Consider the following 27,955-nt stretch of genomic DNA (forward strand, 5'->3'; position numbering starts at 1 on the left):
TTTTCATGCATCAAAACAATCTAGGAATATCATTTTTGGGCTTAAAATATGCAAACTAGAACACAAAATCTTGAATGAAAACCAAAGTCCAAAGAGTCATTTTCACTTTTGAGTCCAAAACAATCTTGAATGATCTAAGGTTAAAACAACGCACTTCAAAGTTCTTAAAACAACACACAAAATCTCAATCTTGAATGCTCAAAGGAAAAAACTTGAATGTTTAATCACTTGTCTTTGAATGCATGTTGCTAAACACACTCTTGAATGCCATGGATTAAAATCAAATTTTTCTTGAATGCATGATTAAAACAAAAAATCCAATCTTGAATGCCAAGGATCAATTAACCATTGCAATATCAAACACTTCATTTGGAGCTTCTAAAATTGAACAAAACAAATATCTTTTCCACATGCAATTTAGGTGAAGTTTGATTTTTGGACATTTAAGAAACTTTGTTAAGTTAAATACAAATTTTCAAAAATCAATTTGAGTAGTTCCTTGGACTCACCTCTTTTCTAATCACCCATCAATTCAACCATTGGTTGCAATCTCAACGCCATTTATGGGGATGGGTCTACTTGAAAAAGCTGTTAAATGTTTCACAATCTAACTCACTCGGTCTTTGAACGTTTGCTTTAACTTTATCAAAAAATTTAAATGACCAAAACTCTAGATTAAATCGATCACACTTCAAGTTTGGGCACTAAAATTGAACAACTATTGACGTGGAGGACCTCTGGGCGCATGCTGTACAAATCGAGTCTCACACATCTTTACTTTGGGCTTAAAACAAAATCACACCAACTCTTGAATGCTTTAAAGGAAATTAATCGATACTTGACGTGGAGGGCCTCCGAGCGCGCGAGTTTTCTTTTGTTGACCCTAACTATTCTTCTTGTTTGCATTCTTCGATCGATTTACTTTTGTTGGCGCTTCAAGTTGGAATTGAACATTGTCTCTTAAACATGAGTGCTTGCAAAGTCTAGATTAGCACACATAAGAGTCAGTTGGTAAAAGAACAAGTGTGTTTTTTAGCCCGAAGTCATCCAAGTCTTCTCTCCCCTTGTCGTCGTTCGAGGCCATCTTGGGTGCACAAGATTAGGATCCAAAACCTTATTTCTCTTTTTAGGAGGCCTGCTTGGGGATTTCATCACCCCTTGGACGCCCTCAACTCCAGCGTTCTGGCGGAGTATAAGAACCGGGAGGTGAATTGAAAGACACCTCTCTTGAAATCAAGATTTTGTCACTCGGGCTAAGCCTCAAAGAACTTTATACCCTTGAGAAGTGAAAGAGGAGACGTGGGTTACCGCTCCTCTTGGTTGTGTGACATCTTTTTGGTTTCATCTACGGATTTGGGCCTCACGTACCTTGGGTATATCGAGGACTTCCTAGCTAAACCAACTATCAGCCTTGCAGACAACCATCTAGGAAGTTAATGTGTTTGAAGTGATTGATCGAAACATTTGTAGAACACACACAATCCTTGGTGCAAGTATCACATTCTAGGAATCAAAAATTCTATCTATTGTTTGGTCTTTTACCTATTGAATGCATGTTTGCCAAACTTGGTCAATCCTAGCTTAGGGCACACTTAGCGTAGTCACTAGCTATTCCAGAAGTTGAACAAGTTGAAGCAAAATAACCGAGGTCTCTCAAAGCCAAGCAGATTCAAGAATTGATGTCAGAGCAACCCAAACCCAAACAAAAGTTCCACAAAGTTAAACTCAAACCATCTCAGGCATACCAAGAACTTTCAGCCAAGAGAAAGGAACTAACACCAAGTCCTCGAATTGCCAAACTCCACAAAGCAGAGGATAAAGCTGTCGACGAAGCACTTCAAGAGGCTTGGTTAGAGCGCACCATCAAATTTAGCCAACATCCAGGAGTTAATCCTGCTTATGCCTTACCAACTAGGCATGATTTCTATGATTAGACACCCTTGTTTCTCCACACCTTCTTGGATAAGCTTCACCTTAGAGTCATCTTTGTAGAAAAGTCAGCCATCTTAGGTTATCCTCTTAAGCATTATTAGCTCATCCATCTCATTTAGGACCAAACCATCTAGCCAGCAATTCAAAATCTTCACATCCAAGCCTTCAAAAATTGTTGTCACCTTGCTAAAAGTTTGCCATTCCTAAAATCTTTCAAAACCACCAATCTCACCAAGGTTATCCCTTTGACAAAGCTTTGTCTAGGGTAATCTAGCTTTGCCACTTGTTATCCCTCATCACCTTGAGCTAAAGGTTGGGATCCACAAGTGGTCAATCTCGTATTTTTCCTAAAGGATCATCAGTCTATCATTAAGTTGACACAATCACCACCAAGCTTGCACATAGGAAAGCAAACCTTTTGTGCTTTGGCAACATATCTTTGAAGTTAGAATCCCCAACCCAATCCTTCTTAGGTTTTGTCATATAGCTTTGCCTCAACCTAGGAAATCATTTGCATAGAAAAGCCTTCCTCCCTTTTGCATCCACCAGCATTTGTTGCATCTCATCCCTAGGAGCATTTTTCATACCACCCGTCACTCACTTAGCCAAGAAGAAAGAAACAATGGAGCCCTATCATTTGGATCAAATAGCCTCACCCCCCTTGAGCACTCAGCCATCCTTCAGCCTAGAGAAAGCTATGCCATCATCTACTGACATTGAAGCTTTCATGAACCAACCAGGAAATTCAGTATTGGTAAATGCCATTATAGACAAGAACAAAGAGACAATCATGGCTAATTTTCGAAGGGACAATGTAGGAACCTTTGACTTTGGAAGACCCCCTCCATTATCAGATCCATCTCACCCGTTGTTTGGATAGCTGCCACCACCCATAGGCTCTTATGATCCAAATTATCCTCAATATATGCCAAAAGAAGAGCCTCCAGCCAATCCATATGATCTAACATACCCAAACATACCATCATCCACCCAAGTTGAAATCTCCATGTCGCAAGCCAACCCAGCCACCACCACTCCATCCTTGGTTCATACCTCTCCGCTCCAAACCCCCTTTACCCAAAACACCTCACCGTTCACGCCCTTCACTTTTGCTGCTGCTGCTCCCCAACCCAGCCTTCCAAATCCGCCCATCTCCCAAATCAGTGCTAGCATCTTTGGCCAACCTCAGCAATATACAACAGGGATGTCGCCCATGGGGCCAAGTAATCAACCTTTCATCACCCCTAGCTTGTTCACCATAGCCCAAAGCACAATCTCATCATTTCCATTAGGTCTTGGGAGCTCAATGCCATCAACCACAAATCCACAAGCTACTACCCTCACTCCACAAAGCTATCAAACCCCACAAGATACTACCAATGTTCTGCCCAGCTCTCAAGTGACCCAAGCTCCCACCACCACTCTACCAAGCTTCCAAATCCAGCCACCAAGCTATCAAACCCCATCAATTCCATTTCCTAGCTTTCAATTCCCACCACCTCCACCACCAACTAATCCATTACCTCCTATTACCAACTACTTTTCAATGCCACTTCTAGGAGGTAACCCACCAATCCAGCCAACCACCAATTATTTGTAGGTACCATCCCAAATGGGGGCAGAACCCACATACCTTGGTCAAACCCCACAAGCCCCCCGATCCTTTCCCCAAGCTTCACAACCATCTTATACCTTACCTCCACAAAGCAATTCATTTATCCCACAGCCAGCTTATGTTCCTCAATCCCAACCTCAAATCTCATATCAACAGCAAACCTCGCAGCACATGCAGCACTATGCGCCACCTCCCCCTCAGCAAACCGTCATCCACCATGCAGCTGCCCAAACAATGTACAATCCCTATCAGCAAATCCCTTACAACCATCCATATTCAGTGGCCCCATCTAGTGCATACCTACCTCAAGGCACTCCTACATTGGGGGCACCCCAACCATCACCCATTAATTTAGAATGAGAAGCCATGAAAACAACTTTGAAGAACATCCAAGAGGGAAATGATCCAAAAACTTTCAAGTTCGAGAATGTGTGCCCTTACCCATTTGACAGAGCCATTACCATGACACCATTTCCCAAGCATTTTGAGACACCCAAATTTGACAAATTTAGAGGAAAAGGAGACCCTGTCACACATATCGAAGAATTTCACATGCACTGCCAAGAAGTGGCATACGATGACGTCTTCCTCTTGCGTCTCTTTCCCAAAATCTTGGCCGGACCAGCTCTTGAATGGTTTTATAGAATCCCCTATGGCACAATTATAAATTTTGCTGAATTATCTGAGGCATTTGTAGCCCAATATGCCCATCTTGTTGAAACAGAGCTATCAGTAGTTGATCTTGTCCACACCAAGCAAAAAGTTGGAGAAAGCCTTCCTGAATATCTGCAAAGATGGAAAACCCTTACTACCCGCATATCTTGCACCTTGCCAGAGCACCATTTGGTGAAAATATTTATTGATAATGCCCATCCTAGCTTGGCTCACCACATGACCATGAACTGTTTGCAGACCTACAAAGATATCAAAGAGAAAGGAATGATCCTTGAGCAAGGACTCATTAAAGATGCTGTGGTCAAGATTTACAAGGAAGCCAACCAAAATCAATCACATTCCAATGACAAGTCTAGGTATTGGAACAAAAATAAGCATGTTGCAACATATGGCGTCACTGACACCAGACATGTGAATATTGTTGGTCCTTCTCACAACCAGTCCAACCCACCCTATCAACCAAACAATCAACAAGCTATCAACTACCAACAGCAGAATAACCACAGCTATCAAAACCACAATCCAAGACCAAACTTTCAAGGGTCTAGCAATCAAGCTAATGCCATCAATGTAGCTGCAGGACAAAAGCCCAGATTCCAACCTACACCTAGAAACTATACAAAGAAAATAGATATGAATCAATATTTATTATACGTTGAAATCAAATATATGTACACACAAAATCAATTATTTTCTTACCGCCAACAAATAGTCACTCTATAAGTCCACCTCAAATGCTCGTGGACGATTAGGCGTGACAAGACTCTACAACAATTAAATAAATATAATCACTTATAAATAACATTAGAAATTTTGAGATTAACTATTATAAACAACAACTAAAATGAAAAAAATTCTTTCATACCTCTATCAGTGGCTGTGAGCTAGCCACAACTGCGGCCATTCCACTATTAATAGACTGTCGCAGATGAGGAGGTGTGTCCGACATCATGAGCTACATGTCATACAATACACGTTATATCTAACATGAAACATGGAATAAATATAATCAAATGAATTAAATTAACATGAAACAACTATACCTATGTGAAGCTCGTATGATGTCTCTGCTCTGTGTCTGTGGTAAAGGTTGAGGGTCCTGTGGAGAACTAATGCACATGCATAATTTTTTTTGTCAATCCTTAATATGATTACGTAATAAATATATGTATTAATTAAAATGATTAAATTGATACATACCTCAGGACTCGTTGAAGGGACAAAAAATGGGCCTGGAGGATCGCTGCTAGGCCCAGCAACACTTTGACCCTAAATTTTGAACAATGTCAATAAATGCTAATTAATTAATCATTCACTATACATATGAAATGTGATCAAATTAGTAATTTACCTATGTATCAATGCAAAATGTCTCATTCAGGAACTGATCGGTGACAAGCCCATCATCCGCACCATCTCCGACATGAGTGCCAAATGTGCATAGGGATCCGCATGAAGTGCACATGTGACCACGACGCATAGAAGGCTCCCCCTCAACTAATGGGCTCGTGGACTGGATGAGGGTCTATGTCAAAGCATTAATGGTCCCTAGAGTGCTGGCCTCTACATGTTCCTTCACAACTGAAAGAATAATCACATGCTCGTGTTGTGGATGGACCATAGGTGCCCTAACTACATTAGGGTCACGACATGCTCCTGGCCTCTCAAATGATGACCCCCCACCTCTACCCTGGGAGTCTAACATATCAAAATAATTGGGGATCTCCCCAAGGATAAACTCACAATATAATTTCTTCAAAAAATACATGGGGACCTCGTGATTTTTGCAAGGAGGGGCATCAAAAACCATCCACCATCTATCCCAAAAATTATTTCTAATAGCATCGTGTATGCACCAATGGATGGGGAATTGTTTAGTACCCTCTCTAATAGTATTTTGCTCACCGGGTTTTCTAAATAAAGCACATATACTACCTTTTGGTATTTCTTTTTTTTAAACATCTTCATATGACAATTTATTTGCATAAAATCTTTTTTGTTCATCCCTCTTAGCTTGCCAAATATCTAACTGACCACTAATTGAGGCTATCTGAGTGTTAATGGATTCGAGGGATGATGCCAATTGAGCCCTCATTGGATTGGTTTGTCCGGATTCTTTCAACCGAGCAATGAGTCTTTCTAATTCAGTTTTGCCTCTCTCTATTTCATTTATTATATTTTCTTGTGTGCCTGGCGAGGTCTTGCAATTGGTTCGGGTTGTGGAATTTGTTGTTCTTCTTGAGGAGGGTTTTGATTTTGAGGTTCTTGAGGGTTTTGTGGATTTTTCGGTTGATTATGGACATTTCCTTATAAAAAATCAATTGAAATTCAACTAAATAAACAAATCTAAATGAAATTTGTAAAGACCCTACAAAATAATATTAAAAACCAATAAAACAATATGGAAAACATATTAAACAATGCAAAGTTAAGTTTATATCACTTACCTCGTCGTCGTGGGTGTGCTCGTTGTCTTGGATTTCGTTGATGAGGAGGTATTTTGGCAAATGGTGGTGAAATTTCGTTGTCAAACCCGCGTACGCGTTGTTGGAGAGCCAAAAAACAAAATGAAAATGATGGGTTGCGGGTCTGCAGCCCATCATATAACTTTTTGGTCATTTGAATAGTGCATACACGCTATTGAAAATTAGAAAGAAAAAAAAAACTTGTCATCTTTTTGACACCACAACTCGGTGCATATGCCCCATGCTGCCAGGTCCGCTACATTAAAAACTAGTGAAAGACCTATATCTATTGATAGATCCACCTTGTAAGCATTATTACCATACTTCACCAAGATTTTGTAAGGTCCTAATATCCTCATATATAATTTATTGGGCACTCCTTTCTACAATCTTTCCATATTTAGATGGACCATGACAAGTTCTCTTGCTTGGAATTGTAAATACTTCTTCCTTTAATTAGTCATTTGCTTTATCTATGTGGTATTATCCATTAATTCTTGTTTAACTAAATCATAAATCTCTTTCATTCACTGAGAAAATTCTTTCGCATAACCATTTCTTGTTGTCACTATTCCTAGTTCTCTGAGATCACAAATGCCTCTTGTATGTAAACCATAAACCAATTCAAAGGGGCTTTTAGCATGAGGGTAACTTGGTGCCATGTTTGACCACATTTGTTTTTAAGGTATCTTAGAAGTCCTATTTACAACTCTAGTCTACCCATATATTTGGGGATGGTATGCAAACCCAAAAGATAAGTTGGTTCCAATTTTTTATGACAAATTATTTCAAAAAATGACCCATAAACTTTGAGTCCTTGTTAGATACAATACTCATAGGCAATCCATTGATCCTTATAAGTCCATTGAAAATAAGCTTATGATTTGGCATGCATCATGAGTGGTCTTGCAAGTCACAAAGTGTGTCATTTTACTAAATCTATCAACAATGACATAAATGATATCATAGGCCTATTTTTTCTTGGGTAAACCAATGATAAACCCATACTAATGCACTCCCAAGGCCTATTTGTAATGGGAAGAGGTTGATACAAACTTGCATTTGATGATGTTCATTTTGCCTTTTGACAAACAAGATAAGATTCCACATACCTCTTGATGTCTCTATTCATCTTGGGCTAGTAGTAGTACCTTTAGATAAATTTTGGAATCTTATTTATCCCAAAGTGACCACTAAGGCTTCCATTGTGTTTCTCTTGGACAATGTTCTCTCTCATTGAACCTCTAAGCACACACAATTTCCCCCCTTTAAACAACAAGCCGTCTTGAAGAGTGTAATCAATAAACTCACTATTAAAATAATTTTGAAACTCTTTACATACCTTGTATTGAGCTAAGAAGTCCTCACCATCATGGTGAAGGTCCTCGAAGCTATCTTTGCCAATGCTCATTAACTAAACTTCTTGCACCCTCAACAATCTCATGCTCAAGGCATCTACAATCTTATTTGCATGGGCTTTCTTGTGTTTAATAAATTAAAGGTATATTCTTGGATGTACTCCACCCACTTCATATGCTTATGACTAAGCTTATCTTGTGAATTTAGAAATCTTAAAGCTTGATTTTTGTATACACCACAAATTCCTTAGGGAGGAGGTAGTGCCTCCATTTTCTTAAAGCTTGAACTAAGAAATATAACTCCAAATTATATGAGGAGTATTTTTTCTTTGCACCATTGATTTTTTCACTATGAAAGCCACTGGTCTATCTTCTTTATTGAGGACTTCCCCTACGGAAATTTTCTAGTATCACACTCTACTATGAACAATTCATCAAAACTAGTTATTTTTTCAAGGTTTCTAACACTTTGTTGGCTTCTTCTACCACTTAAATTTTGTTTTCATCCCCCCCTTATAGTGTCTAACACTGGTACACATATTTCACTAAACTGTCTAATGAATTTTCTATAAAAGTAAGCTAAACCATGAAAGCTTCTAACCTCTATGGTCGTCTTAGGTGTAGGCCAATTAAATATTGCTTCTACTTTTCTTGGATTCATTTTCAAATTCCCTTATGAGATGCAAAAGCCAAGGTAGACTAATTGGACTATTTCATGAGCTTGCACTTCTCCAAATTTATTGTTATATTTTCCTCATGCGACCTTTGTAAAACAATTTGTAAATGCTTAAGGTGGTTAGCCTTAGTCTTACTAAAACTTAAAATGTCATCAAGGTATACGAAAACAAACTTACCTATAGAATCCTTCAATACTTCATTCATTAGTCTCATGAAAGTAGAAGGGGCATTCGTTAAACCAAATGGAATAACAAGCCACTCATACAACTCTTTAGTGGTTTTAAAAAATATTTTCCACTCATCTCCTTCCTCATTTCTAATTTGGTGGTAACCACTCTTGAGTTTAAATTTTCTTAAATACCTTGCTTGTGCTAAGAAATCCATCAACTCTTCTATCCCTGGTATTGGAAATCTATACCTTACAATAATCTTATTGATGATTCTAGAGTCTGCACACAACCTCCATGTACCTTCCTTCTTTGGGGCTAAAATAGTAGGAACGACACAAGGGCTTACATTTTTCCTAATCAAACCATGGTCAAGGAGTTCTTGTACCTACTTAGCAATCTCTTCATTTCGTTGTGGAGTCATCTTGTATGAAACTTTGTTAGGTAGTGATGCTCATGGTGTAAAATCTACCTAATCACTAGTGTCTTTTTTGGGCAACAATGTGGCAGGTTGTACATCACTTATTATCTCTTTGTACTAATCCAATAATTCTTGAACCTCTGCAAGCACCTCAGGTTTTTTGTCAACCATCTCTTCTTTTAGTTTCAAGACTAGAAAAAATCCCACACCTTTACCTTCTCCTAGGGAGTTAGCAATCTCTTTCTCTCCAATCAAGAGTACATTGGGTCCTATTGAATTTACTTCTCCTTCTTCTAAGATATACTAAATTTTATAGTTGACTCCATCTTTCTTGAAAGAATATGCATTCTTGGTTCTATCATGCATAACCTGCCTATCAAATTGCCAAGGTCTTCCTAAAAGGAGATGGAAAGCATCCATGGGTGAGAAATCACACAATACCCTATCCTTATACCTCCCTATGGTAAAATATACCCAAGCTTATTCATTCACTGGTATCCTAGATGGACTATTATGAGGAATTCTTGTCAATTTTAGCCTACTCAGTACTTCATCAGATATAATGTTATAAGTGGATCTCCTGAATCAATTTGTGAATCTCCCAAGATTTAGAATTTGATTCTAAATAGGGACCTCCTTTGGCTTGGTTCTTCTTGGATTGGCTCCTTGATGAGGGTTCTTCTAATCATCAAATTATCTCTTACCTCTGAATCCAATGACACTTCTACTGTCTTGTTGTTTGTTACCTCTTCTTACACATAATGAACTCGTTTTTCTCTCCCTTGAGATGAGGAACTCTTTTTAGGACACCTATATGCTAGATGTCCAAACTAATTACTACTATAACACTTCATGGTAGCAAAATAAGAAGATCCCCTTCTCTATCCACTAGATCTTCCTCTAAAACAAGTGCTTGGACTTCTACCCCTGTTGCAACCACCTTTGTTGCTAGTTCCCCCACTTTTTTCAGTAATCTTGGACACCCCTTGAGTTATTTATTTTGAATTTCTTCCTCCATAACTTCCCAGGCGACCTCTTCCATCTCTTCCTCTTCCTCAATTTGTACTAATAGTGTCATGCTTCTTTTTGAGGTTCTCCTCTACCTTGAGGGTAAGTTGAAAACATTTATGGACAATATTTGGGCTCAAAAGGATTATTTCTTCTTGTATATTCCACCTTATCCCATTCAGATATTTAGCCACTTTAATAATTTCCTCCACCACCACATGGGATATAAGGCATAGTTTTTGAAATTATTTAGCATATGTACTTACATCTAAGTATTTTTGTCTTAGACTCTATTTATTCTTATGAAACTTTATCTCATAGTCCTCAAGAAGGTAGGTTTCTTTAATTTTAGCTATCATTCCTTTCCAAATGACTATAGGACCTTTCTCTTCTTTCTCTCTTTTAGTTTGCACAAACTTCCACTAAGTCGATGCAGCTCCTCTCATCCTTGGCTTGGCAACCTTAACTTTTCGAGCTTCACTCACATTGTCACTATCATGACCCCCTCTAAAAGGGAATCCTACAATTATAACAGAATAAAATTATATAATAATAGTTTATTATATGATTAAAATATATACTATCGTTGATTATTTGCAAAAGATAAATATTTACAGTCTATTTATTCTACTTAATTATTTATAATTCATAATAATATAAATTTATGTTATTCATAATAATAAAAATTATAAAAATTATTAGTAATATACATTAATTTCAATCCAATAAACAAACAAATATACTATACCTAAATCGATATACTAACAAAATACAATTAATACATAAACTAATCCCACTGCCGAGCATATTGAGGGACATGTCCACTTAAAGCGAGCTAAGTGGTATTAATGCTAGATTTGAAAGGGACAAGGAGGGGTGTAGGAGATCATCACCGAATCACATTGGCCGAAGCACATTGAAACAAGGAGGTATGAACATCCAAATTGGGTTTCACATCAACATCAATACGAAGATGTGGAATGAAATCCAAGGGAGCATATCGAAGATAACAACCATTTAAGAAGGTGTGAAACTTGGAATGTGAGGGTACGATAGACACATCATCATTGAGTTCCATATGGCATGAGGAGATGTGGAATAAAGGTAGAAGAGTGTATCAGGTATTGTGGGTTAAAGTCCAAACATTTACAAAGACCTAAACATATTTACAAAAACTCGATAACATTACTAATATGTAAATCACAATGATTTTGGGGAAAAAATGAAAGGGGTCAAGTTATAGGGAGATTGATAGGAAGAAGGTATTAATTTTGTAAGTTGATTTATCAATAAAGTAAAGAGGCATAAATCTATTAGTAAGAGAGGAGTACAAGTCGATATATTGTTAGGAGAGATTCCTAGTTTCAAATATATTTTATCTTGTATACAAAATTATCATTTCATGTATATAGCTCAAGAATTTGGATATCCTTGAAAATAAATACAAATTCTATATATTCCCAAGTATAGAAGAAATACTCGATGTTATTCATAAGACCTTAAATTGGAAACTAACAATGATTTGTAGTACATTGAAAACAAGACATTACAAGTGGTATCAGAGCATCTTTCTTGCTAGCCTATGGAAAGTAGTTAATGCAAAAACATGAGAGAGATCAGAAAGCATTAGAAAGGGAAGGAAGGAAACATTCCACCAACATGAACAAACAAATAAGTAATGAATTAATAGCCTTCATGGAACAAACGACCCAAACTAATCAAGCACTCATGGAACAAATTGAAAGAAACACTCGAGCTATAACCGAGCAAAGTGAAACAAACTGATTCCTCTTAGAAGTTATTCGTAATATAAAAAAAAGTGGGACAGATAAAAATTCTGACCAATCCGAGAATGATGATAATAATAATCAATTACATGTGCCAGAACCAAAATGTAAACCCACAAGACCCCCCTTCCTACCTAGAGAGGAACAAGAAGAAGAGGAGGGGTTAGATGAAATAAATAATGTAAATGACATTATAAATGAATACTCCAAAATTGATCTTGAACTTAGCAAGAAAATGCCCTTTAAAGATTATTGTGATGCTCAAATGAAGTCATTATCTAATAGAAAGAGATAGATACACCAAGAGAAGGGATTAAGAGAAGAGATAAATAAAGTGAGTCTTACAAAATTTGATGGGTTAGAAAGAACCACAACACACTCGTGGGTAAAAATGTTGGATACATATCTTTCCTTAAATCCCATGATAGAAAAAGGTGCTTTTCAAAATTGTTGTCCGTCATTTAAGAGGAGTAGCACAGATTGGTGGCAACATGGCCTTAACAATTAGGGACATAAAAAAATTAAGAGTTATGATGAGTTCACCCAAAAACTCATTAAGCGATTTGATCAAATAGACCTAGAATGGTACTTCAAAAGATTAACCCAACTTAGACAAGAAGGATCAGTGATGGAGTTTTCTAGGGAATTTGAAAGATTATTAGCCATGGTACCTGAAATATCACAAAAGAGACTCACCTATTTATTTATAGATGGGTTAAAGGAATCAATCAAGAGAGGAGTGGGAGCACATGAACCAAAAAATTTAGAAGATACAATCCAAAAGGCATTAAAATTTGATACACACCCAACAAAGGATAGGTACAAGAACCATGCACTGAGCACACATTCCAGGCATTATGAAAAAGAAAGAAATCACTCCAAGGAGTCCCAGAAAAATGAGTTATGTTACTATTGCAAGGAACCATGGGAACATGGCCATAAATGCAGAAGAGAGCTCAAAAGCTATCATGATGAATTAAGAAGAAAAAAATTATGCTTTTATTGCAAGGAAGGTTGGGGACTAGGACATATATGTGGAAACATAATCCAAGCTCGAAGAATGGATACCACACCTAATAAGGAAATAAAGGGAAATATGAACAAGAGATCTAAACATAGAGTAATGAAGATGTAAAGGACCAACAAGAACTAGATGAGCTACAATTTTAGTGGTGATTCAATGAGAAAAGGTAAACTTAAAAAAAAAAGCTCTTTATGAATTCATACGTACAATTTATGTATGCAATTTGTAAAGAAAAAATTATAATAATTAGTGAATCATATTACCTCCTAAGTAGACCCCCTTGATGGATATCAAGTGCTGCCATCAAGGCCAAGAGGGCCAAAGTTTTGTTGTTGGGCTTAGGTAGGATATTTAAGAAGAATAAGATTACCAACTAAGTAGATCACCTTGATGGATGTCAAAGTGTTGCCGTCAAGGCCAAGAGGGCCAAAGTTTCACTCATGGGCTTAGATAGGGAAAAGAATGTTAAGATGGACATCTAAGTAGACCACCTTGATGGAATGGTCAAATATTTTCATTAGGGCCAGGAGGGCCTAAAGTTTCTCTCTTGGGCTTAGATTAGCCAAGTTAAGAACCATTTACATCATGTCAAGTTATTTCAATGTAAGATAACCAAGAATTTGCCAAGTAGACCACCTCTTGTGGATGACTAATGCCTTCCTTTGGGGCCAAGGGCCAAAGTTTTGCTTTTGGTCTTGGTAGGATATTGGTTTAGAACTAATTTATCATGACTCATCTTTTTTTGGGAGATATTATATACATGTGCATGCTAATGATTACTTTTTCTTGCAAGATCCATGATAAAAAAAAATGTACTGAAGAAGTATATTCTATAAATTATTTCCTTGACTCTACTTTATTGTGAGAAAATAAATTGTAGAGAGTTAAGATCAAGAATGTATGATGTGTCTTCATTGTGTATGCTTCGTGTATTCATATTTTACATTGTGTATACTTCATGTCCCTACTTCGTCTTCATATATCATTGTTTATACTTTAAGTATATTTTGTGTTTCGCTGCATCACTCTATACATTAACTACTCTTCATGACAAGATTTAGTAAACTAATATTGCTTAAGGACAAGCAATTTTGAGAAGGAAAGACTGTAATGACCCCTCCTAAAAGGGAATCCTACAATTATAAGTGAATAAAATTATATAATAATAGTTTATTATATGATTAAAATATAAACTATCATCAATTATTCACAAAAGATAAATATTTATGGTCTATTTATTCTACTTAATTATTTATAATTCATAATAATATAAATTTATAATAATAATAATGTTTATAATAATAATAATTATAAACATTATTAGTAATATACATAAATGTCAATCCAATAAAAAAAAAAATATACTATACCTAAATCGAGATACTAACAAAATACAATCAATACATAAACTAATCCCATTGTCGAGCATATCGAGGGGCACGCCCACTTAAAGCAGGATAAGCGGTATTAATGTGGAGTTAAAAGGGACAAGGAGGGGTGTAGGAGATCGGCACCAAATCACGTTGGCCAAAGCACATTCAAGCAAGGAGGTACGAACATCCAAATCGGGTTTCACATCGACATGGAATGAAATCCAAGGGAGTTCATTGAAGATAGCAATCATTTAAGAAGGTGTGAAACTTGGAATGTGAGGATATGATAGACACATCATCACCGAGTTCCATTTGGCGTGAGCAGACATGGAATAAAGGCAGAAGAGTGTATCGGGTATTGTGGGTGAAAGCCCAGGCATTTACAAAGATCGAAACATATTTACAAAACTCGATAACATTGCTAATATGTAAATCACAATGATTTTGGGGAAAAATTGGAAGGGGTCAAGTTTATAGGGAGATCGATAGGAAGAAGGTATTAAGTTTGTAAGTTGATTTATCAATAAAGGGGCATAAATCTATTAATAAGAGAGGACTACAAGTCGATATATTGTTAGGAAAGATTCCTAATTTCAAATATATTTTTATCTTATATACGAAGTTATCATTCTATATATATAATTCAAGAATTTGGATGTCCTTGAAAAGAAATACAAATTTTATATATTCCCAAGTATAGAAAAATACTTGAAGTTATTCATAAGACCTTAAATTGGAAACTAGGAGCGATTTGAAGTACATTCAAAATGGGACATTACACTCACACTTAAAGTGATTCTCCACTCCATAAATTTTTTATTCCATCTTGCCACTTAAAAATGGCACACCTTCTAAGGCTTTTCCTCCCAAAGATTTGATAGCCTTAAATGAAGGGCTCTTCTCAAAATATTGGACCAATTTCTGGTAATCCATCCTCTATGGACACTCCTTAGAGTTTTTCTTTCTCTTCCTTCTTGGTGACCTTGCTTGTCACTTTCTTTGTCTTATGGGCTACCTCTCCAAGCTTTTCCTCCAACTTTGTAAGCTTGTCTCTTAATTGATTGTTGTCATGCTTCTTGATCCTACACCTTCTTAGCTAGTTCTATATTATTCAACATTGTGGATTCACCAAGTGACTCAAGGTTAGGCATATATATTCATCTTCTTGTCTAAATATTTTAAACTTTGATACCAATTTGATAGGATCAACCTACTCCAAACTTCCCAATTTGGTCTTTTAGAGAATCAACTAGATCAAGAACTACTCTAAGTTAAAATTTGAATTCCAATTTAGGGTTTTCCAACCCACTTTTACTCACTGGAATCTAGGTTGTCCTAACACGTCCAAATTCCACCTTCTTGCTTCCCTATTGCTCAATAAGACGGTCTTCAAAACCACATGACCTCCAAAACTCATGGAAAGACTTATAGGAGTGTGGAGGTCTCACAAAAGTCATTAGAACCCTTAACAAGGTGCATAAAAGTTGTTTTAACACTAATCTTCCCTACCAATCTCTTCGTTTTTGCATCTAGGTGTTGTAGCATTTTTAGGCCTTAATTAGGTCTCGAAACTTAGTTTTTGAGACGTAATTTTGCAAACTCACAAACAACACCCCAAAAAGATTTTCTTTCCATATACCCTTTTGGGTTCCTCATAATATTTTTTGGGTCTCACCTTTTGACACTGTCCATACATGCACTAACTCAAACATTAGGGTTTAATGAGGGTTTAATGTGTTTTACTAACTAATAGAGATCAACCCACCCAAAGCACTAACAAATGGATTCAAAAATACTTGAAATTCATTATGCACCATCCTTAGGCACTAGCCTAACTCTTTGAATCACTAAAATTTTTTAGTGGTTCCAGTCCTGCAAGTATGAGCCAATTCACAATGATCATCACCTAGCCGAGAAACCTATTATCTCTCTTAGGGCATCACTTTAAAAATAGAAAACTACATCTTCCAAGATCCTACCAAAATTATATTATAGTGCATCCTTCCTACTTCAAATCCTCCAAAGCTTGTACTAGTTCAACTTGGAGAATGAAATGAGAAGCCATTTTCTCTCAGTCAACTAGTTTAGTCCATAAACTAGTAGAGAAAAATGGTTTTTTATTTTAACACACCAAGAATTTTCAACTTTTCCAACCACTATACAAAGAACACAAATAAAAATAGAACTTACTATTTACAAAATAAAATTCAAGATTTCAATCCAAAATCACAAAGATGCTTGAGTTGCAAGGTGTTTTGCAGTAAAAATTTGTCTATTATTCCATTCAACTTCTCCTATCAAAGCACCCAACTATACAAAATGAGTCCAGAGAGATCAAAATCACTTATGTCACCTATTATGATTGATTCCTTGGTGCCAATAACTACTTGAACAAGTGTTTCCACTTCTTGCAAAAGTTCTCAATTATTTTGCAAAAGTTACAAAGTTGTCATTGACAACTTTTACATCATTGAAATTTTTTTCCAATCTTCGTGCTTCCTTTCAATCTAATGAATGCAAAAATGTGTCTTAAGAAATTTTAAGATTATCTATACCAAAAATAAGCTCTCATAGCGCTTAGACTCACACTTTTCCTATCAAGCTCATTCTGGCCAACTTGGCTACAATTTTGACTTCCTAAACTCAACAAACACACAAACACATACAAAAAAAAAAAAAACTCTTGAGGCGTTTTACTAGCCTTTATTACCTCCTTGACTCATCCTAAGCCAACAAGCCAAAAATAGTCCAGGGTTTTGTTCTTCCCCCTAAGGTGCTCTTGCACCACTCCTATAAATTTAGGAAAAACTTTGCTCATCTCTTTTTCAACTCATTTATTTTTGTAGGCCATCTTCCTCAATATGCATGCGAAAGAATATGTGAACCCAACTTAACCAACATAATAATATTTGCAAATGCATTCATTTTCCCAAAAGTAATTGAACCATGAGTTGTGGATTTCCTTAATATTACCTATCCTATTTGTGTTAGTAGGTCCATGCTTTTTCCTAGGTATTCCAAGAAGATTTAGGTGATTAAGAGTAATGGCCTTAGCTTTAAAAATATAATAAAATATAGAGTGCTTGGTATAATGCTTGAGAAAGCCCTTTATTTAGTTTATGGCTAAATTCCTAATAATAATAATAATAACATGATGTTGGAGGAAAAGAATCACATTGTAGGTATTGGAAGTATAGTTGCCATTCAACCACTTTTCCATTTTCACTCTTTTCCTCTCTACTTATTTCTCCTACTAGCCCATTTCTCTCACTTATCTCTCCACTTAACAAATGTTTTTGCTCAAACATGGTTGTCAATGATTTTTGGACTCCCAAATCAATTTTATTCATAAGATTATCTCAAATTGCCAATAAATTGACATTCAAATCCTTACTATTTGCTAACAATGAATCTTTGAAAATTAAAAATCTAGGAGACAATTTGTGGAAGAATAAGATGGCAATAAAAGTTTCACAAATGGGATGGAGAAGCTTTAGTTTACTTTCATTTTCAAAATTTTATTTTTATTTTTTCTTCATTGATAGCTTATGATCATTTCATAAAATTAGGGTCTTTTGTAATTCACCTTGACATTTCACATTTCCTTGATCATTGCTAGTTAACATACAATATTGTAACAAATTGAACTTTCTTAGCAACCATAGACATACATGAAACATAACCCTCACTCATTTCACCTATTATTTCAATTATCTAAATCCCATTTGACCAGTTCAGTTGTTGACCTATGTATAGAACTCTATTTTATTAAGAATTTATAATCAAAATAAAATAAAATAACATTTTAAGTTTGACCTTTTATAATGAAATCCACATCATTATGGAAATGAGACTTTAAAGTATTTGATTATTCATCATGAAAAGTTATTGACTCTTTTCTTCATCATAAACTAAATAACTTCCATTGGTAACATATTTTTGCTTCCATTCCATTATAACTTAAATGTTTTCTGCCCTTTTTATTTGACTCCTATACTGGTAGACCAGACATCCATCAAATTTAGACCGCCCATCTATTTGTGGTATGATGGCAATGACCGGAAACACTTTTGGTTTAGGCGTGGATTGGAAGCAGTTTTCGACGGTAACTTTTCCCTTTTTCTCGCATTAATTTCAGTTACTTCTTCTTTTCCATTTTAAACATACCCTCTTTTATCCAATCTTCCATTTAGATTTGAACATCTGGATATCTCCACCATATTTGTCGGTTGATAAATCATTCGTCGTGAGAAAATGGGAAGCATCTCTTCGTACCTGGGGTCCACTTTATTTAATTTTCAACGTGCTCATTTTTGGAAAAAGGGATTAAACTGGACAAGAAGATTTTTTGGCATCCGGGAAGTTTCTTTGAAATGATCCCTTATTCCACACGTGTTGAAATAGTGCCAGAACGGTAGTTGAACTTCAACTTTACTCCTGCGTACAATTTTTATAGAAGAGGTGGAGAGAAGAAGTAAACAATCGCCAAAGATTGGCATAAACGAGTAAACTTCAGCATTTCTGAATATGGAATTTCTTGCTCTACGAAATCCAAGAAGCAATAAAAGCGAAGAATCGGAGGAAGCCATTAATGGAGAGTCAAAAGAAAACTGCAAAGGTAAATTCTGTGCCTGTTTCCTCAGAACTTGTAAAAAATTTCATCTTATCATTCAAAATTTCCTTGAGAAATGATGTTTTAACCTTAAAGAAAAGAGGACTAGGGAGGCTGATGCATTTAGAGGATTCTTATTTTGAAAAGACTTATCATTTGCTTTGTTTTTAGTCCTAAATGCCAAGTAGATCCTTAAAAAACATAGAATGACTGTAAAGTCTTGACATTAATTTGGATAACCAGAGCCTCTGAGAGTGCACAGGTACAGGTACAGGCAAGGCTGGTTTCTCTTTCTTGATGAAGCTCATGGAAGGATATAATCCAGCAACTCAATTGAGTCTTTCTTCCTGCGGTGCTGAACTTAAAGAGAGTTATAGCTCAAAGGATCTATGTACTTCTGGTTCAGCCATTCCTGTGCTTGCACAATCACATCTGGAAGGGTAAGTAGTAAAAGATTCATGTTGTAGGAGACCTAAAAGATTTTTCTATTTTGGAAAAGGCAAAAAAAAAAAAAATTATGTGATTTAAAGATTTCTTTGATGGAGATTTTCGAAAGTTAAATTTAAAAAACAAATTGTTATATTAGGCCGGCTCGGCCTGCAGTTCCAGAGAAGCAATCTGGGGTTTCTCCTCAGTTGACAATTTTCTATGGCGGAATGGTAAATGTATTTAATGACATTTCTGCAGACAAGGTAGGAATATTTTGCCGTTTTTATGTGTTTTTTGTTCTATTTGGTTACAGTATTTGGCCTTTTTGTGTGGTACAACTACAAACTAGTTTTCTGAAATAGCAGTTGGATTTCAGGCACAGGCCATTATGTTACTGGCCAGCAGTGGGAATCATGGTAGTTTCAGGTCACAATCTCCACCGGAAAAATCAGTTTCGTTAGCGGTTCACAGTAAGCCCACTCGCAATGTCTCAGGTACGAGGCAGAACCACTCTTGTTTATGCCAAATCTGCCTTGCTTTGCATACTTTTTCATTTTTAACAAAACCAGGCTGTTTCATTTTTTCCCATCTCTGCTGAAAAACAGACTTCTGCAAATCAACAGAAATTTAGTCCTCAAAATGAGTAAGATGAAATTAATATGTTGAATTTAATGTAAAAGTTCATCCAGGAGGATGAACAAATACACGGGCCTCACTGTAGATTACAGAAAGCTTTCAGTCAGGGGGGCCCCATCCAAGAAAAAAATGTCATTAATTTCTGTTTTTGATTTCTTAATTTTTAGCATGTGCTGATTGTTTCCTGAACATAGAAGCAAATTCTAGCGTTATGTCGTGTCACATTATTATTCATAATATTTCACTATTAAAAATCTATAAGGCTATATTATAGCTAGCTGCTACAGACACAAAATAACCATTTAGTACTGAACGTATTTCCATTATCAGGCGTGACAGACTAAAAGATTAAAGCTTTCCAGTTTATTGTAAGCTTCAAATGTCTTTAGATTTGACTTGTGTTTTTTTTAAGCATACTGTTCATGATCTAAACTTAAAGTAGACAGCACGAAAGAAGAAAACGATATGGATGAAAGGAAATAAGTAACACGAGTAGTTATAATCGACACAAAACTTTGACCTAACTTTCTTTTCACAAAATCAAATATAGAAATATTTAGCAGTGTAAACAACTGTAAAAATTCTTAATATTTTCATAAGATTTGAGGACAAAGAGTGTAGGATTTTTTTCGTTTAACTGTGTGTACCTTCCGGTCGTTATCTATAACAAAAATTTATGAACACATTTTCAATTTTTGATTAGACCTTGCTGCAAGAAGTAATGCAAAATTTCCTTTTACTCTTTATGCCTTGCCATCAATGTGCACTAGCTATAATGAACCTGATCTGAAACGCAGATTACAGTTAAAATTACCAAAAAAGTTCAAACACATACAGTTAAAATTTTAATAAATCAAACACATTTTTATTTATTTATTTGTTGTGAATGACATCTCAATTGAAATCCACAGCAGATCTTCCAATTGCCAGGAAGCAATCTCTGCAACGCTTTCTGGAGAAGCGCCAGGACAGGTATGCCAACCGCAAAAATATTTATTTATTATTTGATACGTCAATTCAGAAAACTAACCTTTGGTTAATATATGCGAGGGTTTGTGTAGGCGGCAAACCAAAACTCCCTATGCAACCGACGAAAACGGAAAGCCAAAGCAAAATCCGCATCTGACGTCTTCCTCGCCTACTCTGCAGGCCAACTAGGGTTTCGTCATTGCTGAATAAAACTATATTAAAATGCTGTACATTATGCTTTCAGTATTTCCTGTAAATGCTGGAAAACTATTCCAGAAATTTGCAGCCATTACGTACCTACATGCACTTTAATATAGTATTTAAAGCTTTGAACGGACTCCGCAGTTCTTGTATATTTCATATGAAATTGATATTTAATTTTCTGCTTGCGTGTAAATGCAGTTGCCACAGCCTTCAAACTCGTACAATATAATTGTTTTAACTTTGCGCTGTCGAATTCAATTTATTACTGCTGCGTGTTTTTGCTTTCCCTTCAAAATAAAATTGACGACGGCTGTAAAATAATAATATATTTTTGGATCCATTTGTTCTTGAACGCTTCGCACGATTTTCCTAAATCGTAAGAGCTTGATAAATTGTAATGGTGAAACTAACTTATACACGTCAATTTTGTATTTCATTTTGAATTTATTTTGTTAGAATGTTTTTAAGACATTTATATATTGACAATCATGTATTGTCAACTTTGCATTTAATTTTGTATCCATTATGATATAAGGTTTCAAACGTTTCTATATTGATTAGTGAAACTTTCTTATATTAAATTAAATTTATGGATTATTTTATTTTTACTTATGATTATTATTATGTGTTTAATTTTATATCATAGTTAAAAAATAATAATATAGTAGGGGTAATTATATTATAAAAGTTTGCGCAAGGAAAACAATCAAAATTGAGAACAATTCAAGTTTATAAGATAGTATTATTAATAAGTGATCTATTATTACTTTGATAATTTAACAAGCATAAATCTCGCAACATTGCATTGGAGCTCTACAACTTTTCGGCTAAGAACTTTTCAATTCTCACCATGGCTTCTAATGCTTGTGAGGCCCTCCATTACATGATCTGGGACCCCTATTTGTTTGGATCAGCTCCTCATGTTGATTTCTAACCTAGAAGAAAATATTCTCAGGGATGACTTGGCTTTTCTAGGCATCTCTTCCAAGGTGGGTAAGGTTTGGGTAAGATTACGTGGTCTCCCTCTAGAACTTTGGGATGAAAATATTTTTAGATGGATTGAAAATTCTTTTGGTCACTATGTATGAGTAGACACTATTACTCTTCAAAAGTCTAGGCTTGTATATGCTTGATTTTGTGTTAATGTTGTTGTAAATGAACCCCTCCCCAACTTTGTCACTCTTAACACGAGGGAAAAAGTCCCAAGTCATTGTGTATGAGAATGTTGGTCTTTTTGACCAGAGATGCTCTAAGTTTGGCCATGTGGCTGCAAGCTATAAAATCTCTCAACCCAAGCAAAAGGAGAAAGTGGCATCCCCAAGGATTGTCAAAGAGAATGTCTTGGAGGGTGGATCCTCCATTCCTCTCCAATCTCTAGCTTCGATGGTGGAAGAAATGAGTATTGCCAAGAGCCAAGAGGATAGGGCAGTTAGTCCAAGGGTGGCTATAAATCCCAAGGAAGGAGATAATATAATGGGTGAATACCCTTTCTTATAGACCTTGGATGACTTAATGAGTACCTCGAAAAGTATCTTGAAACCTGTGCCAATGGAGGCTAGGTCTGTACTAGAGGAGGGTGAGATCCCAAGTACTATGAGTGCTATACCTTCTTGGAGGGCATGCATAGAACTTGTTGAAATCATCGAGAGGGTTGAGGGTGATCTTTTTGAGCCAAAAAAATTAATTTGGGAGGATAGCTCCCACTCATCCTCCTCTAAGCCTAAAGTGGTGATTGTCGCTTCCTTAATAATGTAGATACCGAAGGTGGCAAATGAGTTCATGGTTGGCTTGAAGGAGTGTCTTTTGGCCCCTTCTTCCCCTAGGTGTAGCAACATATGAGAATGGAAGATCCCTAACAAGAAAATGAGAGGTAGTGAGAAGGTTGATGTTGGTAATAAAGTCAAACAAGGTAGAACCTCAAGGAGGAGTACAAGAAAATAGAAAACAACATGGTAAATTACTAGTGGAAGCCAATTGACCTTGGAGGACTCTCAAATTAAGTTCCTATTTTGGAACATGAGAGGGTTAAATAGCCCTCAAAAATAGTATTTACTAAAGAAGATTATCTTTACCATGAAGGTTGATGTGTTGTTAATCTAGGAGGTGAAAATGTCTTCTTGTTTTTTCCAATGTTGTAGAGAAGATCTAGCCTAGGGGAAAAAAAATTCAATGAAAAGGATGGTGTGTCAAGGGGTGTGGCTATACATTGGAATCTGAGAGTCATCTCAAGGAGTATTATTTTGGTGCACCGACACTACATTGCCACTTCCCATGTCTATAATAGCCAGCCTTGATGTTTGTTTAATATTTATGCCCCTAACATGAGAGCAGGGAGAGTGATGATCATGAATGAGATTTCTGACTTTATTTGTAAAATAGGCAGACTAAATATATGTCTATGAGCAATTTTTACACCCCTCTTTTCCTCTTTGAAAAACTAGGATGAGTTATAGATTCTATTAACATCATGTGGGACTTAGCTGAATTTGTTAATGACCTTCTAGATGTCTAATAGTCGAAAAGGTCAAGACCTTATCTAGGTTAAGCTAGATAGACTATTAGTCTCTATAGATTGGCACCATCTATTTACTTCTACTTTCTTTTCTTTGCCTTGTACTATGATTGATCATTCACCCATCCTCTTTAATTGGTCAGATGACCAATATGATGGTCCAAGGCCTTTTTGCAATGAAATTATGCAGCATTCTCATCTTGATTTCAATAGATGTGTCATGGAGTATTCTTGTTGAGGGAAAACTATGTATAGATTGGCTAAAAGGCTTGAGAATGTAAGGAGGCATGCTACTAATTTGAGAAAAAATTCTTTTGGTGATATTTTTAAAAAGAAAGTTGAAATTGAGGAGAATATCAAACTTCTCCAACATGCCATGGCTGATGGTGATGACTCTACTGATACTCATTGCGATGAGGAGGAATGGAAGAGGGTGAACCCACAATACTGGGTACCACTTTTTAGGGATGAAAGAAATCACAAAATGATAAAAAATTCCCATATTGAATTTTACATATGTTCAGGGGAACATCCTAACTATGTTTGTGCGAACATAAAACAATTATATGTGCGCACAAACATATTGAGTTTAAATAATATATGTTCACACAAACATACATTATTAATATGTTCGTGCGAATATATTATAACGACGATTTTGCAATTTAAATTCCATTTTTCCATTTGAGATCTTAATAAATTTGTTTTTTTTTTATGTTTGTGCGAACACAAATTATTTTACATGTTTGCGTGAACACATTAACTTAAATTTCCAATCGCCAAATTATTTTGCTCATACGTTCACGCGAATGTGTGTTCGCATGAACATTTCTATTATGTTTGCACGAATATAGTGTTCGTGTGGACATGTCAATTTACAAATTTTTGGTGCTATTTTCTGAAAAATTAAATGAAATTGGCTCTTTTGACCCCCAAAATTGAGATTGAATGATCTCCTAATGTAAAATTAAAAATGCCAATTTGTGTTGCTTAGAGCAAGCTTTCCAAGGACTATAATTATAATACATATTATATTCATTAAGACTTTCAAATATGAGTTTAACTCACTATAGGTTCATTAATGGTTGAACATCAACTGATTTTGACACTTCGGGAAAATTTGTAAATTAGGTCAATATTTTTTTGAAAAATATCTAGTAAATAGGTTGTTGAGATAGCTTTCTATTAAAAAAAAAAAAAAATAGATTTATGATAAATTGAGTTCAAGTTATCTGTGTCAAAACAAACATATGTCGGAATTATGATTGATGTCACTTCAAAACTTCATAAACTATACAATATTCAACCAAATTGAATCAAACCAAATGTATCCTCTAAGTATTGATGTTACAAACCCAACACCGAAAGAATTACCTCATTATCATTTCTAGAAAAAAAGTTATGCATGTCAAATGGATTGTCACTCTTTAAAAATATTTTTTCATATGTACCACTTTTCAGAGGAGAAGAAAAATTTGACCTAAATAGTTTTTTTAAAAAATTAAAAAATATGATTACAAAGTAGGAACAAAGTACTAGAAATCACTAGTTTAGGTCATCTTGAAATTATTCATAGTTTTAGAGGTATAGTCACTCGAATGTGAGGTTTGTTTCAAAAATATTGATTTCGGTGTCAATTGGTCAGAAAGTGGAACCCATTATTGTGGGATCACCTAAGAGTAAATGGAAGGAAACTATTGCTAGAGAGGAACTATAGTGGAAGCAAAGATCAAGGTTCTAAAAGCTTATGGAAGGAGATATTAACACCTCTTTCTTTCATAGATTGATTATGAATAATAAAAAGAGAAACACCTTCATGTCTTTGGAGGATGGAAACAACAACACGTTGAACAATCAGGAAGAAATTGGGAGGTTGATTGTCCAATTCTTCTCCAAGGCATATGCTAGGCAACACGAGATAATTGACACCAACATCAGGGATAAACTTATCAACTCTTTTCCTAGAAAGCTTGATGTTAAGGATAATGCAACTTTTGCTAGCCCTATATCTCTTAGGAAGGTTCTATTCTCCATGAAAGTGTATAAAGCTCTTAGCTCAGATGACTTTTCATTAGCTTACTTCTAGAAGTTTTGGGACATTATATGGTGGACTTGACTAGAGCTACCAGGGACTTATTTAGAACAAGTAAACTCCTAAAGAAAGCTAAATAATACTTTTATTGTGTTTTTTCCCAAAGTGCTTGAACCAAAAGTCTTCTCTAAATTTAGACCAATTAGTCTCTATAATATTGTCTATAAAGTCTTCTCCAAGGTTCTTGTTAACATAATTAAACCTTTTCTTTGTAAATACTGGGCAGTTGTTTTACATGAAGATAGTGACATAAATCCTTATGAATTTCTCACTTGAAAAGTTGATCAAATTAACCAACTCTAAGTTTTCAGGTGGTTGTTTTTCAACCCACATGATATCTCAATTGAAGATAAATGTGAATATTCATGAGAAGGTCTATGCCAGTATCTATAAATCCTATAGAACTCTTGAAAAAAACATGGTGACAAATTGATATGATTTTAATTTTTCCAATTTTATGATGTATGCAAGTTTCTAATTATGAAGAAAATTAATGAAACTAGGAGAAACACATCCTCAACTCCACCGATGCAATCATCAGAGGGAACTAGTAGAAATCAAAGGATGTTTCACAATTTATCAAATCATGTAGCCATAGAAAGTGTCCACACACAAGACAAATTGTTAAGTAAGAACTTGAAGGTGATCTTTTCTCCAATTTGTCACAATAGAGGAAATTGTTATCAAATATGACAAATACGAGAACTAATTGAGCACATGAACATTAACATACAACAAAAATATTAGCCCTATCATTATTCATGAACATAAAAATTTCATAAAGAAAACACACATTCCACCAAGAAACACTACATACAGAATGAGAATACCATTAGTATACTTCATTGCATCAAAATACTGACCTTGAATAAACATTACATCTTTGTATTTATAGGAAACTACATCCTTCATACAAATTTTCTTTGTAAAAAGCATGCTAAAATCACTAATTTTAAGCATTTTTTTTATAAATAGACTCCTAACTAGATGTTGAGTAGACATGCACTCTTTATTTTGTTAATTACATGGTCCATAGACGTTTACATGACTCTAAAACTCATAAAGAAGAAGAGAAGAAGAGAAGACTTTGGATGATCTAGGAGTCTCTGACACTTCTTTAGATGCAAACTTGGGCTTTACTAGGTGTCTCTATCAGTTAAATTGTTGCCAAAATGTGTTTTGGATGCATTAAACACTTAGAAAATGGAATTGATAGTTAACTACCAACACCACCATAATTGATCCAAAATTGTCCACCTGCGCACCTTTGCAAAATTGCACACTTGCGCATGTGTCATAGAGTCAAAACTAGCAGAATTTTCCAACTCTCAAAATTTCAATTTCCAGCATCTGAGTCCATTTGACCTTCTACCAAAATGATGTCTAGATGTGCCACCTTAAATTTCTCAATAGTGGAGGCAATTTCTTCAGGTTCTAGCAAGTCAAGAGCTTGGTACTTGTCTCTCACTTCCCACTAAAAATCCCAGACCTCTTATCTTATCTAAACAAAATCCTCCATTGTGGATTCCAACTCTTTCGATACATCCCCCGATTTAAATATACACCGTATGTCTATCATTAGAGGATGTTGCTTCAAAAGATACCCTGAACTGCACCATAGTTTTTGCTGAACATAGTTGAGTCTTGGAGTCATCATTGAAAATTCCAGACTTATCACACTATAATATTTACTAGCTTCCAAAATCTAAGCTTGAGCTCTAGCCCGTGTCTCTTGGATGTCTTCATATAGAGGTAGCATGACTATATTTTTTGAATCATCGATCTAACCCAACTCTTCCCCTGAATAAACATTAAACAACATCTGATACTTCTGACCTTTTATGGTCCTCAATTCTTCTAGGTCATTTTTCCATGTAGACACTTCGTCTACTACCCCAAGATCCTGGTTGACTAATGTTGCTAGGTTATTCACCTTTTTTTTGTATACTATGCAATGTGTATGTTATCAAAAATTTCATCTTATCATTCAAAATTTCC

The 27,955-nt window shown here is 35.5% G+C and overlaps 1 protein-coding gene across 4 annotated transcripts; it reads left to right on the top strand.

Moving 5' to 3' along the window:
- The first annotated feature begins 18,912 nt into the window (after positions 1-18,912).
- On the top strand, positions 18,913-21,546 carry LOC149572110 (protein TIFY 10A-like). Of its 4 annotated transcripts, none has more exons than XM_089813406.1 (6): positions 18,913-19,121; positions 19,378-19,555; positions 19,702-19,807; positions 19,921-20,038; positions 21,095-21,152; positions 21,242-21,546. In XM_089813406.1, the coding sequence occupies exons 1-6, from the start codon at positions 19,031-19,033 to the stop codon at positions 21,336-21,338; spliced, it is 648 nt and encodes a 215-aa protein (XP_089669532.1). In that variant the 5' UTR covers positions 18,913-19,030; the 3' UTR covers positions 21,339-21,546. The 4 variants fall into 4 exon arrangements, with proteins under 4 accessions (XP_089669532.1, XP_089669533.1, XP_089669531.1 ...); XM_089813407.1 differs by having other exon boundaries at positions 18,926-19,121; positions 19,384-19,555; positions 21,092-21,152; XM_089813405.1 differs by having other exon boundaries at positions 18,931-19,121; positions 21,092-21,152.
- Positions 21,547-27,955: the final 6,409 nt, after the last annotated feature.

The sequence above is a fragment of the Cupressus sempervirens genome, chromosome 2 (assembly GCF_028749045.1).
Source record: "Cupressus sempervirens isolate cs-2001-9-10 chromosome 2, ASM2874904v1, whole genome shotgun sequence".
Taxonomy (NCBI): Eukaryota; Viridiplantae; Streptophyta; class Pinopsida; order Cupressales; family Cupressaceae; genus Cupressus; species Cupressus sempervirens.

Coding starts and splice junctions, on each gene's coding strand:
- LOC149572110 (XM_089813405.1), top strand. CDS start 19,031: ATGGAATTTCTTGCTCTACGAAATCCAAGAAGCAATAAAAGCGAAGAA. Junction 19,808..19,920: donor ATGACATTTCTGCAGACAAG/GTAGGAATATTT, acceptor GTTGGATTTCAG/GCACAGGCCATTATGTTACT. Junction 21,153..21,241: donor CTGGAGAAGCGCCAGGACAG/GTATGCCAACCG, acceptor GGGTTTGTGTAG/GCGGCAAACCAAAACTCCCT.